General features: G+C 39.7%; 1 protein-coding gene across 1 annotated transcript in view; it reads right to left on the bottom strand.

Annotated features, from left to right (window-relative positions):
- LOC134866096 (sodium channel protein type 4 subunit alpha B-like) overlaps positions 1-15,562 on the bottom strand; it is a 42,386-nt gene that overhangs the window by 22,015 nt on the left and 4,809 nt on the right. Inside the window, exons 2-13 of the mRNA XM_063886047.1 lie at positions 14,881-15,187; positions 13,755-13,873; positions 12,733-12,822; positions 11,450-11,578; positions 10,454-10,545; positions 10,122-10,364; positions 9,928-9,991; positions 2,905-3,046; positions 1,691-1,888; positions 1,408-1,596; positions 944-1,315; positions 707-830 (exon numbers count right to left, since the gene is read on the bottom strand). Coding sequence (XP_063742117.1) covers positions 707-830; positions 944-1,315; positions 1,408-1,596; positions 1,691-1,888; positions 2,905-3,046; positions 9,928-9,991; positions 10,122-10,364; positions 10,454-10,545; positions 11,450-11,578; positions 12,733-12,822; positions 13,755-13,873; positions 14,881-15,147 — 2,029 coding nt within the window. The 5' untranslated portion in view covers positions 15,148-15,187. The remainder of the gene's footprint in view (positions 1-706; positions 831-943; positions 1,316-1,407; positions 1,597-1,690; positions 1,889-2,904; positions 3,047-9,927; positions 9,992-10,121; positions 10,365-10,453; positions 10,546-11,449; positions 11,579-12,732; positions 12,823-13,754; positions 13,874-14,880; positions 15,188-15,562) is intronic.

The raw sequence follows: 15,562 nt of genomic DNA, 5'->3' as shown, positions 1-15,562 counted from the left end.
GGCTTTTCTTTTCTGTTCAAACACTAGTGGACAAAACCTGAAAACTTAACATGTGTTACAAAACGTTTTACGATAGATAAAATCAGTAAAAGCTCTCTGGGCTTCAACCTTGTGAGAGCTACAAGAGTGTTATTTAAAGGAATACATCGATTTTTCCAGCTGCAGCTGGTTAACCCTGCGTAGCTTAGCATAAAGACTGAAAGCAGAGGCTAGCGTGGTTTTGTCCAAAATGAATTAAGTTCACCTGCAAACTGAAATTAACAAATGAACACAGTAAATCTACTTGTTAAGCTGTGCAAAAAAAAAACACAAGGATGAATGTATAGTTTTTATTGATAATGGTGAAACAAAACCTCAGTTAGTTAATTTACCCAGGCAAGATAGTTCGGTCCACGGTCCGGTATTGTAAAAGTACAACATGTCCTTTTTCCCCAACGGTTTTTCGCACGGATAAAACCACCAAATTTAACTTAATTAGTTGGCTTAAAAAGGGCCTTTTGTAGCTACGAAATGTTGCCAACTGTGCTGTTTCCCTCTGTCTCGGGTCTTTGTGCTAAGCTAAAAAATGCCTGGTTAGAGCTTTGAATCGTACAGACAGGGGAATCGACCTTCTAATTATTTTTTTTTCTTCTTGTTCTCAAGCAAAAAAAATGTTTTGCCAATATCTCAAAACCACAAGCTCTTCTTTTTAAAAACAAGGACTCACCACCCATGGCATCGCTGAAGAAGCTAACAGAGCTCAAGCCTCTTTTCCTCTGCACTGGAGGCTCAGTCACTGTTGGGGAAGGCTGGAGGAGACATCTTGGAGCTGTGTCTTCCATACTGCCAGGCTTCTTGTAGACAAACACCCAAACATGAAAAACAACCAATCTTCTTCTATCAGCTGTTACATTTCTTTTACTTTTGCAGGATTATCTATTCTAACCGGGCCTCTAGCACTCACCGTGTCTTCCCTGAATCCCTCCATGCTGTAAGCAGGCATGGAGATGGGAGAATGTAGGCCCAGAGTGGTGATTCCATTCTGATCCAAGGAGATGTTGAGCCTGCCATTGATGTTATAGTTTGGGGTGAAGACTTGGGAGCTGTGGCTCCGCACACTGCCGGTCCTTCTTTTCCAGGGTGTTGCTGTTGAATTGGCACGACTTCTGAAAGTGTCCCCGTGAGTGCTGAATTCATCGTCCCCGAAGTCTGCCTCTGAGTTGTTGCGCGGCCGGAAAGCGCTGAAGACGCTGGCTTGGCTTCCTCTCCTGGTGCTGAGGGGGTGAGAGGAGAGCGTGGCCAGTAGCGGGTGGACCGGAAGAGGAGACAGAGAAGGCTGTGGAAAGACAGATGATACTTTAGCTTTGATGACTTTTCATACACCAAAGAGAGGGAGACAGGTTTAGAGTATAATTGTTGGTGATGTACCATTAGCTCATCCGGTGGGTCAAACTTTTCTTCAGCGGCTTCCTCCTCTGTTTCTTCCGACAACGCCCTGTGCGATCTTCTTCTTCTGCTGCTGTTTTGACGTATGTTGCCCATCTTCAGACAGAATGGAGACAGCTCTGGGGACAACACTGAGTCTGTATCCTGTGCTTGTTGTTGTTTTCTTGCCAACTTCACAAAGAAAGGAATTATGTTCAATTTCTGTTGTTCCTGAATTGAAAGAACACTTTTCAATATTGTTGCCAACTGTTGGCATTGCACTTACCCTTTGCTCTTTGCGCAGATGCTCCATTGCCAGCTGAAACTCCCTCTCCTTCTGCCAGGCCTCAGCAATTGTCGCCTGATTCTGCTCCTCATAGGCCATGGCCACTACAGCCAGGATGAGGTTGACGAGGTAGAAGGAGCCCAAGAAGATAACCAGGACAAAGAAAACCATGTAGGTCTTTCCTGCTGAACGCAGCGTCTGAGGGAGCACACATCAAAGTTAATTATGATCACATTTACATATTACTTGATATCTTTTGTAAAAATAACTTTGTTTGATATTTGCTGAAACTGTCACTATATCCTTAAGGTCGTGGATGAGGCAGATAATATGGGAAGAAAATCTGATTCCTATGCATCCCTCCAGGGCTTCTAATGGAATTTGCCACTATTCCACTACGCCCCAAGGAAAACAACCAATCAGAGCCGAGGAGCATCAATCACTGCCCCTGAACTCCAATCAAAATCTAACACTATGCAGAGTTGATCAAATATAAATCAAGGTACTTGACTGTTATGCCTTTTTGCAACCTGAAATGTTTTTTTGAGAACGGTTTAGCTGTAAACAAGAAAGTCTGGTTTATGGATCGCTTGACTTTTTACATTAACTGATTTAAAATGGCAGCCGGGTCACAAACTTTCTCATTTTATACCTAAACATTACTCTTGAATACGTTTCTGAAAACATTGAGGCAAAATTGGCAAAACTTTTTGGATTCATATACGATGATAGCTTTCAGTAGGATTGGAGTGATGACACTGTTAGAAATCTTGGCTCAGATTAGTTGTTTTCCTTCAGGCGCTGTGAATTTGTGTTATTGCCATCAGGAACCTGTTTTCCAGTTTTAGACAATATGATAACACATTTTAGAAAATGTTTCACCTTAAACCTTTAAAAAGGAAAATTCTGATATTTTTAAAGAGCTGAGTCATTCGTAGTAACATCCCAAACTACTCCTAAGGTAAGCAATATTACACTGTGTTCATGGTGGATCCTTTCTAACTACAAGCTACCCTAAAACTAGTAGGTACGGTTTCTTTGGCTAAGATATAACTAAAATGCACTAACTTTTAGTCAAATAAAAAAAGAATTACATTTACTAAATATGACAAAGACTGAATAAATGCGACCAAAATGAACACTAATTTCAAAGATGGATAATAATAGGCCACAGCAATCAATATTGGTATATAATGAGTTTATAAAAACGGCACCTGGTGAAACAGTTTTTCCCAGTAGTCTTGTGTCATGAGTCGGAAGAGGGCCAGGAAAGCCCAGCCGAAGGTATCAAAACTGGTGTATCCATAGTTTGGATTCCTCCCAACTTTTAGGCAGTCAAATCCATCTGGACACTTCCTGTAATGCACAAACAGTTAAAAGGCAGATGATTATGGAGCAGCACTGATAAACAAAGGCTGTGCACAATTAAATCGAAGGCAGCTGGGGCAAATATAGCGGTGGTAGCGTGCAGGCTGCTTTATCATAGTTAAAAACATCCCCCGTATCTACATGTAGCCCGGTGGCCTTTGACTCCACCGGGGACAGAAGCGGATGAGCCTGTAAGTACATACACTGCTATCAACACATTATTTCAACTGGAGAGGGCACTTGAAATTCGTTCATAGCAGGATCACTAAAATGCACTGCAGCTAAAGGGATTATGTGAGCCAGATGGATATCAAATTGCAATTCAAAAAAATGTCCATGCCTCCATCTCTGATCTTCATTGTCAGCATAGTGGCATTACAGCAAATATTTAAGTCCGGCAGCTGAGAACAAGCTGGACCAGCATGTCAAACTGAGTGCTGAATAATTTCGTAATGGCCGGGAAACAGCTGGGCGGGCAAAGCGCTGCTGTGATAACAGCTGTAGATGTCACTAACCAGCCATCTGAGCAGGGATGCTCGCTAACATTCAGCAGTGAGGACAGACGAGGCTGGGTCAGGCCAGCGACATCTTCCTGTCGGGCTGCTACTTCACTCTTCACCTCTTTGACTGCATAATAAGCCCATAAACTATGTCTTGATGTTTTGCTTACACTTTATGCTACCTTGGAAATTTTTCAGAAGCAAACAATATATTTTTGTAGATTGATGTCAATCGTCTAAGAGGCTTTTTGGAGAAAATTAAAGGCAGAGATAATTAAAAACAAACAAAATCTGCATTTAAGGACACTTTCAACCTTTGTAATGTATAAAAACGTATCTAGACTAGCGAATTTAATCAAATTCTTCTTCACTGATTTTTTTTACTGTATATTAATACCTATGTAAGCTACAGTTTATATTTAGAGCTAAAGTGATTCAGAAGTAGATTCACTGATTAATACTTTCCAGTTATTTTTCAAGCAAATAGGAGAACAATTTTGCTGCTTTTCTTTCGTGGCACTCGTGATCGGTCAGCAATCTTTCTTTACTATTTTCTGAAACTATATAAATACTCACTCACCAACCATAGTACACTGCTCTTATCATTAGCTGCTGCTGTCAGGCTAATGTCCCTGACGTACCTATAGTTACTGCTCTGGAGACTGTTGCCTGGGTTTATCCAGAGTTAGCACTCCTCAAATAGAGCCGTTATGCCACGTGCACTATGGACTTTCTGATCAACCTCCACACAGCCTGGAGACTTTCAAAGGGAAAACTAGTGTATTACTTTGTTCTCTTTAGAAAAGCATGCTACAGCGTATATTTCAGGAGTGATACATCATTTTGAGATTGAAAAGTGTCTTTGGAAGCAATATCGGAGGTTTTCATATTTGCGGATGTATTCTTCCTAATATTTGAGGCAACTATTGCTTTTGATTTATTTTAGTTTGGTCCTAAAAACCCTCATATGGGGGCGTGGCTATGGCGCGGAGCTGAGCGGTCGCATATATTCTCTCTCCGTCAAAATCGGTAAAATTGAACAGTATCCTGTGTAAAAAGCGAACAAACGCCTTTATTAACCCAAGTTAAGTGTATCTTAGACCGTGATATGTCGACCAGACAACCTAAAACAGCCTCGGGCCACCAGAAAAAGTCTCAGAACAAGGCCGACCGACCTGAAGAAACAGAGGATGATGCTAACAAGCTAGCTACCCAAACTCTGGAGGCGGCGGACATTCTGGAAGCGATCGCAGCTCTGAAGGACGACTTCGGCACCAAATTTGACGGGGTTATGACTGCAATAAACGGGATCAAATCGGATATCAAAGACTTCTCAGGGAGACTGGGACAGGCAGAAGATCGGATTGGTGAGGTAGAAGACGATATCGCTGTCCATAATACTAAAAAAGCCGCGCTGGAGAAACAGGTGTCTGAACTCACCTACAAAATGGATGACCTGGAAAATAGGAACCGCCGCTCAAATCTCAGGCTGGTGAATCTCCCGGAGAAAGTTGAAAAGGGCAACCCAGTTGCTTTTCTGGAAAAGTGGCTACATGAAGCCCTGGGCCCGGGCACTTTTCCGACTCCGCTGATTATTGAAAGGGCTCACAGGCTACCGGGCGCGCCGCGCTCCTCCGCTCCGCGAGTCATGATAATGAAGTTGTTAAAATTTCAAGACAAGATCCGAGTCATGCAGGCCGCCAGGAACAAGGGCAGGATCATGTACGAAGACCACCATGTCATGCTTTTTCAAGACCTGTCTACAGATCTTCACAAGAAAAGGAAGCTCTTCGATGTTGCATTTTTTATTTTATTTAAATTATTATTTAATTAATTTTAATCTATCTTCCTTTGTTAGTTCTGTCCCTTTACCCCCACCACCACAGTTCTTTTTAAAATGAAGCAACTATTTACAAAGTTTATTTGGAACAATAGAAGGTCAAGGCTGCGATTCTCACTTCTCTATTTGCCATACGAGAGAGGAGGGTTACAATTACCCAATTTACAATGGTATTTTTGGGCTGCCCAGGTTAGGGCAGCAATGTTCTGGTTCTCAGCTGAGCCTATGTTACCATGGGTACAAATTGAAAGTACTTGTACAAAGAGCTTGCGGCTTGACACTTATTTATACTCTGCGCCTGTCAAAAAATTAAAAAAGCTCACTGATAACCCCTTTGTGAGAAAGTATCTGGCATGAAGTACAATCATTTCTAGGTGAAACAGCTTTTCTTTCATGTTTTTCACCAATATGGGGAAACGACAGCTTTTCTCCCGGCAAAAGTGACCTGGGCTTTAAATTGTGGGCAACAAAGGGCATTTATAAAATCATGAATCTATACAGTGATAACAAACTTTTGTCATTTGAAGAACTTAAAAATAAATATGACATACCTCAGAAACATTTTAAAAAATATTTACAGCTACGAAGCTTCATTTATACGCAGACACATTCTGATGTACAACCTCCTTTATCCAGATTAGAACATGTGTCGGTGAATAACTATTGGCAGGGGTCAAATATCCTTACTTAATAACATACTGGTGAAAAACCATAAAGACTCCACTGAACATAAGAGAGCTCAATGGATAGGAGACTTAGATATCTCTGAGGGGGAATGGGGTGAGGTATGTTCAAGTGCTCATCTCCTAACAATAAATACTCATCTCAAACTGATTCAGTACAACTGGATTATGAGGGTTTACATTACTCCAGTTAGACTGAATAAGATGAATCCAAATATTCCCAAAATCTGTGTCAAATGCAATTTAGAAAAAGGCACTTTATTTCACTGCCAGTGGAGTTGTCCTGAGATACAAAAGTTCTGGAATGAAATCATAAGAATGATTTCTAAAATTACCTTAAATCAAATCCCCAATTGCCCTAAACTTTGTATTCTGAATCTGTACCCAGAGGACTGTTTGTTAAACAGCAAAGAGAAGAAAATGACAGATTTATGTCTATTACAAGCAAGACGTTTGATCTCTCTCTGTTGGAAGGATGTAAAGAGCCCTTCTGTTGGCCGCTGGCTTAAAGAGTTGTCCGCATGCCTTGTCCTTGAAAAATTAACATACACAGTGAAAAAGAAATCAGCCAAATTCTATGAGGTTTGGACTCCCTTTCTTGCATTCCTGGAGAATTGTGATCTTGGGGAAGTTTTGGAGACTTGAGAGTGGTATATCCATAGTGAATACTGAATGTATAATAACTTTGATGTCTACATACAACCATATTGTGTCCAGCACCTATCTTATGTCTTTTATGTAATGTTATAAGCCTGTATGTGCGTTGCATTTTTCATTTTATTTAAATTATTATTATTATTTAATTAATTTTAATCTATCTTCCTTTGTTAGTTCTGTTTATTTTCCCTTAGGGAGGGGGAGGGGGGATTTGCATTATTAATGTTGATGTTTAACTTTTTGCTATAATGTACCATTGTGGATTGTCGATTTCTACAAACATCTGAAAATCAATAAATGACATGTTAAAAAAAAAAAAAAAAAACCCTCATATGGCATGGCCCTTTAAGCTTCCATAAGCAGGTCATATAATGTCACCAAAGCAATAGGGTTTAGTGTATATGATCTATATAGAGTGGTTCAGTGATGACATAATTTGGTAGGCTAATCCAGAAGGAAGCATCTTGAGGGCTCCCTCGACAAATAGTAGTGGCAAAAAAACAATTTCTGATACAACAATGTGCTGTTTACTTGTATAATCTCCACATGTTAACACCACTTTCATGTTTTTTAAGTGTTAGTGCCAGCATCAGAAGTAAATAGCTAATGCTAAAGGACATCAACACCGTTACGCTTAAGGTGGATAAGGTTCAGCCTGATGAAATTAAGTAGTCCCATTGAGACAATTGTTAGACACATAGAAGCTCCAGAATTGTACATTAAGGTATTTACGGACATATTTTATGTTGTAGAATAAAACGTGAAAATCTTTTGAGCTGGTATTAACCACAGACTTTATTTTAGGCCTCTCACCAAAAACATGCCTAATTGAGTTTGAGACAGGGAACCGGGATGTGGTAACATGCTAATTTATTTCCGGGTTGGTAGAATTCATTCCTGCACCAGTGTTTTAAATTATTCAGATTTCTACACAGGAGATTCTTGCATCAATTTCCTTGCTGTTGTGTGACAGAGAAGCAGAGAAACATCTGTCAGTCGCAGCCAAATAGGTTCATGTGGTTGGCGGAGGGTTTCCATGACCACATTCATCCAGTCAAGGGCAGAAGTCGAAAGTCATAATCCTTGATGCACAGTGGCTTTAAGATGTGAGGGGATAAGCCTGAACTCTGCTGAAGGCGCGATGAGAAGCAGCTTGAACCTTTGAGCAAATCATTTATCACAACTTGTTAACCATCCAGGCTGAAAATATAATTGGAATATGTGTTTGTGTGCATGGCTGAACGTGCGCGTGCGTGTGCGTGTGCGCGTGCGTAATTGTGAGTTGTCATCATAAAGTATCCAAAGCTTTAATTTGGAAATCTCAGGGATTACTTGTTGGAATACACTCAAAAGATTAAGCATCCTCTATGTTTTACGTCCTCCATCCTGACCTGCTTAATATCTTGCCCGTCTCCACAGCCAACCTCAGAAAGTTCCATCTAAAATGTCACAGAAGGCAGCAAACACATATGGTTCCTTTAACCTATAACCTGGCAAGTGTTTCACCGGCCTGCTGGGTCATGGCTTTGATTTAACGACAAAGACATTTCAAATAAACTAAACACCACGCGCTTGCTGATAAAAGAGCAAAGCTTTAATATATAGGGGGAAAAAGGACTAATCCTCCACTTTATTTTATTGTCTTAAGAGAGCATTTAAACCAACTTTCAACACTGATAAAAACGGAAATAGTGTCCATAGTGGGCCCTACAAATTGCAGAAACACTAACAGAAAAAGTCCAATTGTAATGAATCTGTATTGGCAATATTGGAGCTAGTCAGATATTACTGACCTACTACTTTATTTATGGATGTTTTAATGACGTAATTTCCCCCTGAATGTCCTCAGATGTATCCTCTTTGCACACTGAATTGAACACAAAATACTGAATCAGATTTTACTTTTTGGAAGATTAAGCTTCTGTGTTTTTGGAGGTTACAGAGTGAGATTAAAGCTCAAGGGTTGGCTGCACTGATACCAATGGCTGATACCAATAAATAAAAATGTGTAACTACCTCCACTGTTTCGTTAAAATACTGTATTAATATCAATTTCAGATTAATCCCATGTGTTAAACAGTAGCAATCCCATAAACACGTGCCCCAGGGTTAACTAAATCAAAGAACCTTTGTCTTAAAAGGTTTACTAATACACATTTGCTACAGTATATAGTGTTCTAAGGGGTTTGGATTAATTGCATATACAAAACAATAACAGTACTATAATAAATGTTTTATCAAATAGAGAACACAATCTCTGCTTTGAACCCTGTTTAATGGGTGATTAAGGAATTGGTACAAAATAGCTACAGCACTTTTGTGAGATTTTTTGTAAAGCTCAACATCACCTCCGGTTTTTGTCATTTGCTTTCATTCATTGTCTTGCATCATTAAGAAGAGCACCTAAAGGAAGCCATTGGTCGACATTGCAGGATTTCAGCTTCACACAGATGGGTATTAACTTCATTATAACCCTTGGGCCTGGCAAGGGCAGAGTCATCCTGGTGTGCTTGTTTCAAAAGCATTTGGATTTATAGGATTATTCAGTGCGTAGGATGAGTAGCAATATTTGGAAGGTTTCACACTGTGCTTTTGATTGGGAACAAAGTCCACGGATAAAATGTAACATATGCACGTCTAAATATATTCTGATGCTAGAAATAAAAAGGTCTCTGCTCTGTAACAAAATGAGGTGCTGCTTGAAGTCTTCAATACAGTATCCTCCTCTCAACAATAACAGAATATCAAGCCGAAGTGATCCGGTCTGCTCCGGTCGACCTAATCATGTCATAGAGCTTTTGAGATGATGAAATCTCCAAAGACCCCCCCTCTCTCCAGCTGGCTACTCCATGTTTCTCAGTAAAGGGTTCGAGTGGAACCAGGGGTGATTATCCACACCACATGTCGTCTTGTGCACAGCCTCTCTCACGCTTCACCCCTTCTGCCATATGGGATCATTCCTCTATACATCTCCGTCACAGATTTAAACACAAAGCCTAAAGCATTGACTTCCATTTTTGTAACTGAGTTCTGCGAAAAAACTATTTGCGGTAAACTCAATGCTCTACTCACTGTATTCAATTATACAGAAGACGGACATGGGATAAAAAGCTATTAGATGCTAAATATTTAGATATTATGTAATAGCAGATGGTTAACGAGCAGGAAGCAAGATAAGCATTTACTTACCCTGCATCACTTCCATATCCACATATTAAGGCATCCTTTGCTCCTTCAACTTTGTAAAAATTATCTATAGAAAAGGGGAAAAGAGTTTATTTTGTATCTTTTCTTAACCTAGATGATCCTAGACAGTACTCATAGCAGTCTCCATGTGTGAAATGTGTTATCAACATGAGTTTTTTTTTTTTTTGTTGGCTGACCTTCGCTGCCCAGGAAGTCTGCCCTGGAGCTCCAGGTTCTGTTGTTGCAGATGAATGATGCGTTGGGGCTGTAGGTGGAGTTGATGCAGTGCGAGAGGCTGCGGATGCACTTTTGCCGCAGCAGCCCCATGAAGAGCTGCAGGCCGATCAGGGCGAACACGCTGAGACAGAAGACCGTCAGGATCATCACGTCTGCCAGCTTCCTTACGGACTGGATCAGAGCGCCGACGATCGTCTTCAGACCTTGACGGAGCAGAGGAGATGGTGTACGAGTTGTTTGATGAAACAAACACACAGGTGGTTTAATAGATGAAGTGTTGGGGTCATCTTACCTGGGATAACTGAGATGGTTTTCAGTGCTCGCAGTACTCTGAAGGTTCTTAACGCTGAGACGTTCCCGAGATCTACAAATTCGGTCACATATCTGGAATTTGATAAAAGGAGATTAATAAATTTCTGTGGAGAGATTTAACAAGGCCTGTACAGAATGTTTTTTTACATTCGAAAGCTTCTTATGTGATTTTGGCAAGAAGCTTTAAAAGTCTGTCACCCTCTTTTTATTGTGGTTTTATCAAATGCAACTCCACAGACCACGGTAAAAAGTTGTTTTTGAAAGGCTAAACAAAATGGCTAAGTGATAAATCCAATGTTATTTTATTTCCATGTTTTGGTGTTTGGGACATTGTCTACAGGGTTTCTTAAAGACTGAATTGGCCAAAAACAATAATTTGAGAGCAGTGAGAGTGAACTAAAACAGTAAAATGATTACCTTGAAGACTAAAGCAACACACTGAAAGACTCCAAAATGCTCCTCAGAGCTAGGTGGAACTGAACAATTCATTTCTACAACTCCTTTTGCACACAGTCATGTAAACCATTTACAAACATTGAGTATAACTGCTTTTAGAATCAACAGCATGTGATGAGCATCTGTGACAGGAAATGACAGATGAATTGGCAGACTGAAGCATAATTAATCAAAAACAAATTAATCCCTGAAGGTGTGTCTACACACATTAAAAGGGATTTTGCCTCGCTGTTTCCAAACAAAGCAAATGTCCAATCTGTAGGATTGGTCTCGGACAATGCATCGAGAGGTCACCTGTATAATCTGCCAACTGCTAGGCTCATGTTTACAGTCACTTTGAAATTACTGACATTATTTCTTTGTTTTAAAAATGTTTCCGTGATTGCAGTCTGCACAACAACTGCCCCAGGGGAAAGAACACTGAATTAGGGTGGAATTTTGTGGGTTTTTGCATAATGTATCCATTACTCATGTGAATTAATGCTAAAGTGAATAATACATGTATGTCATAGTTACTTACGCCATGACGATGACAGTGAAGTCCAGCCAGTTCCACGGATCTCTCAAGAAGGTGAACGGCACTATACAAAATCCTCTCGCCAATATCTTAATCGCCGACTCGAAAGTGTAAATGCCAGTGAAAGTATACCTGAAAAGAATCAGAAAAATGTAAAGTTCAGAATGGATTTGAGCATGGAAATAAATCACAATCAGTATCAACAAAGACTGAAAGACAAAATAATATTAGAAGAAGACAAATAAACAGAGCAGGGTTTACACTCTCAGGCCAAAATTGTTTGAATGCAGCTGAAGATCTGATGATTTATGGTGACTTTATTTAAGAAGGAGGGATGTCTCAGACAGATGGTGTGCAAGACGTAAAACATGTATATACAGTTTGTTTATCTCTTACAAACTAGTAAAACTATTAGTATTTTTTCCATTCATTAAAACCCTATATCACACTCTCATGTAGAGTGTGATATAGGGTTTTGTGCATGTAAATGGTCAGCAAACTCTAAAATCATAAAGTTTATGCCCCCACTGCCTGAACCGCCTGAAATCTATCATCATATCTCTCCTTTTACAGTCCTTTGCTTATTTTTTATGTTTGAGGTGCAATACCTGATGCAGTTCGCGCTGATGTTTTGTGGGTGGGTCGAATTTTGTGGCCGGAAGTGAGTTAGCGTTGCTCTCATCTATAATATAATGACATCACTATGCAACACTAATGCTTCTATTGGCCAGCGCTCCAACAAATTGTTTGTGATAGGTTAGGGGGTGGGACATCTCTAAGCGCATCACAATACAGCCGGACAGCTAACCAATCAGAGCAGATTGGGTTCTGGTTTCAGACAGAGGATGAAAAGAGATGCTGCAGCACAGGCAATATGAGAAAAATAAAGAGCTTTTTCGAACATTAGAGGGACAAAATACAAATATGAACCTGACATTTGCATAATAGGGCCCCTTTAAAGTTGCATTAGCTAAGTCAACGCAGATAGCATGCTGCATGCTAAAAATGCCTGTGGCCTAAAGATGATGACAGTTCAAGGCCACATCATGCACATCCCAACATTGCTGAAGACTTTAGTTTAATTTCACAGCACATGCTTTCTTTTAACATGCCCATGGGATGTTCTTACTGCAGTAACATTACGTGCTTCATATACTTACATGTTTGCTGACTCTTCAAACATCACTGACAAAACAAACCCCAGCAGAGCTACACATTAGAACACGTCTCACACCGTTTTAAATACTTTTTGAATACATGTAATCCTAGATACTGTGTGTACTTACTCCAGGTGCTTGGTCCATGGTGCCGGATCCGACATGGCCATGAAGAAACAGTTGGTCAGTATAGTGAACATTATGAACAAGCTGAACAACGTGGAAAGACGTTAAGGAAAGTGTACAAGTGACATACAGTAAAAATAAGCTTTTTATGGTAAACCAACAACGTATCACACAATGTTTATTGTAATCCTATGAAATATACCCATTAGGATAAACCATCCATGTGTGTGTGTGCCAAGGGTATTAAAACTACAGTAGATGCAGATTAAGGAAATGTAAGTAAATTCCATTTGACATTAAATCTGGTGAGTCATATTATCCTGTTTGATGGGGAAATAAACAATAACAAAGAAAGTGTTATTTTGAAATTCACAAATATAATATAACAAAGTCATCAGAATAATCTTATGAAATTTAGTTTGAATTTCTTTAAATAGTCACAATAATATATCATATTAAAAAATCCCCAAAGAACTCTTAAAATGCTGATTAGAGCATAATGATGTCAGTTACTCAAGGAATCAATCAAAGTTGTTAGATGTTATATGATTTCATCGATAGATGTTTTTCTCATCTATAACAGAGAGGAGATCCAGAGGGAACATTCCCTCCAGCATGTAAAGGACGAATCGGCTGTCTGAGAACTAATAGGCTGCCGTCACATGGTGTCAAATCTCCTTGCTCTTATTTCATTTCAGAGATTAAAAGAGGGATATGAGGGGATTTGTTTTGCAAGGCTGTAGAGGACCATTACAAAGCTGTTTCAAAAATGGGAAAATCCAATAGAAACCTCCAGGGGGAACTCAGTAACTCAAAGAAATTGGCTTATCAACATGTTTGAGATTCAAGGTATACACTTTTTACAGCATAAAATGATTATTATTAGTATTAATAAGCCAATAACGGCTTCCACCCACTGGTATATTCTCTCAAATTTCATTCAAAACAAAAAAACAGTTACATGATTTTTTTTAACATGTCCATGGCCGGAAGAAACACATGCTCTGTGCAATCAAAAAGGATATGAATGGACTAAAACTTTTATGGCGAGTGTTCTTATGAAGTGAAATGGACTAAATATGTACACTGCAGATGTGGCACTGAATCTGAAGATGGCCTTCCCTTTGTTAAGTACTATAAAAGTCTGCAAAGAAAACAGAAACAAAAAACAGAAATCATGATTGTGAAAAAAATCACATACATAAAACAAATTGCAACAGAAGGTAAATACATTTTCAAAATATTTGTTCCTCTTTCTTCAGTTCTGCAGATGATTACGTAGCTTTGTTGAGACTGCAACTCAGTCTACCATCTGTGTTAACCTTCACTATCCTCCAAGAAAGCAGCGAGCTGCAGCGCATGCAGCCAGCGAGGCCGGTTCAAATAATGGAGGCAACTACAAAGTGTGCTGAACCTCTCCCCTAACAGATGTGGCATTTATTTAAATATATCTTGCGCCTTTGGATAATCCTCCCATCCAGTAGCGCAATCACATGCCAAAACAAAGAGACCATGAGAATAACTGACACGTCTTTTTTTTTTTTTCATCTCTTCATAAGCGGCCCATTAATGGTCAGCAGTCTGATCTACCGACTCTGCAAATCAAAACTTGCTAATCTTATTTTTGCGTTTCAGAAAAGACGCAGCCGCTCTCGTCTTATCTCGGGGAAAGAGAGTTTTGTTGACAATTTAACATGAAGGAACATCTATCAGTCATATAGTAGCATCCTTGAAATTAATGTAAGTGAATTGTTTAAATTAAAATCTATCAAGCCGTTTACAGGAAGCTGTCGTAGAATTATGATATGATATACAATATTTAAAGTCTGTCAGGTTACCATATGTTCATTGAAACAGTTTTGCCAAACCCTTTAATGAACCTAGTCCAATGGCCGTTGAAATAGCATAAAATGTAGCTGATCTCTACACAAACTCCTTTAAAGTGTAATGTAGAATAATACATTATCAAACCATTTCTTCTTAGATATTCAATGCTTCAGAATTCAGTTTGCAGCTGTTCTCATTTATATATTTAATCACATTCATTAAACCAAGATTATTTAGGGGATTTTTCAAAAATGTTTAGACATTTTCTAGACTTGCTGCAGAGTCGTCGTCACACCCACACAGAGACAAACACAGAACTCTCACCCTCTTGTTCTTGTAGTAAAACGGATCAATGTCTTCCAGTGGCACCCCGATAAGTTCTGTAGGGATTTCACCGAAGATGCGCGGCAGCTGCTTGCCTGCCTCCAGGTCGGCCCTGGGTTTGGGTGGCTCTGCGTTCCTGTGAGACTCGGGGCAAGCCTTGACGTTCTTGGACTGCTCCTCCGCAATCCGCTGCTCCAGCGCAGCCAAGGATTCGCGAGTGAACCGCCGCAAGCCATCAGGACCCGTTGGTAACAGCAGGGCTGCCATCTTTTCATCCTGATTCTCCTGTACTAGAATTTACTTACAGCTATGGGGGAAAGTAGGAGGTAAAGACAGAGGACAAGCAGAGACAGAGGAAGGTGAAAGAGAAAAAGTAATCTAACTCAATCAAAGAGGCTTCTGAAACAGCAATTTCAATAATTCAAAACACAGATCAGATAAAAGCGTAATTAATGACATAGTTACTAAAACAAAAGGAAAAAGAAGTATAATTCTGTGCGATGAGGGTTTTTGTGTGTCTCTCTGCTTAGAGAATCACTCAAGTTGCTTTTATTCCATTGCAGCAGTATTTGGGTGACTGTTACATAGAGGCATTTAAGCAAGGTGTGAATGTTCACTGTACCAAAAGCTGAAGAGATGTTTATGAATAAAATCCTGGTGAAAAAAATTGAGGCGGCCAAAC

Source organism: Eleginops maclovinus, chromosome 6, assembly GCF_036324505.1.
Source record: "Eleginops maclovinus isolate JMC-PN-2008 ecotype Puerto Natales chromosome 6, JC_Emac_rtc_rv5, whole genome shotgun sequence".
Classification (NCBI taxonomy): Eukaryota; Metazoa; Chordata; class Actinopteri; order Perciformes; family Eleginopidae; genus Eleginops; species Eleginops maclovinus.
The sequence above is the reverse complement of the archived record's forward strand: the minus strand, read 5'-3'. Positions and strand labels throughout refer to the sequence as shown.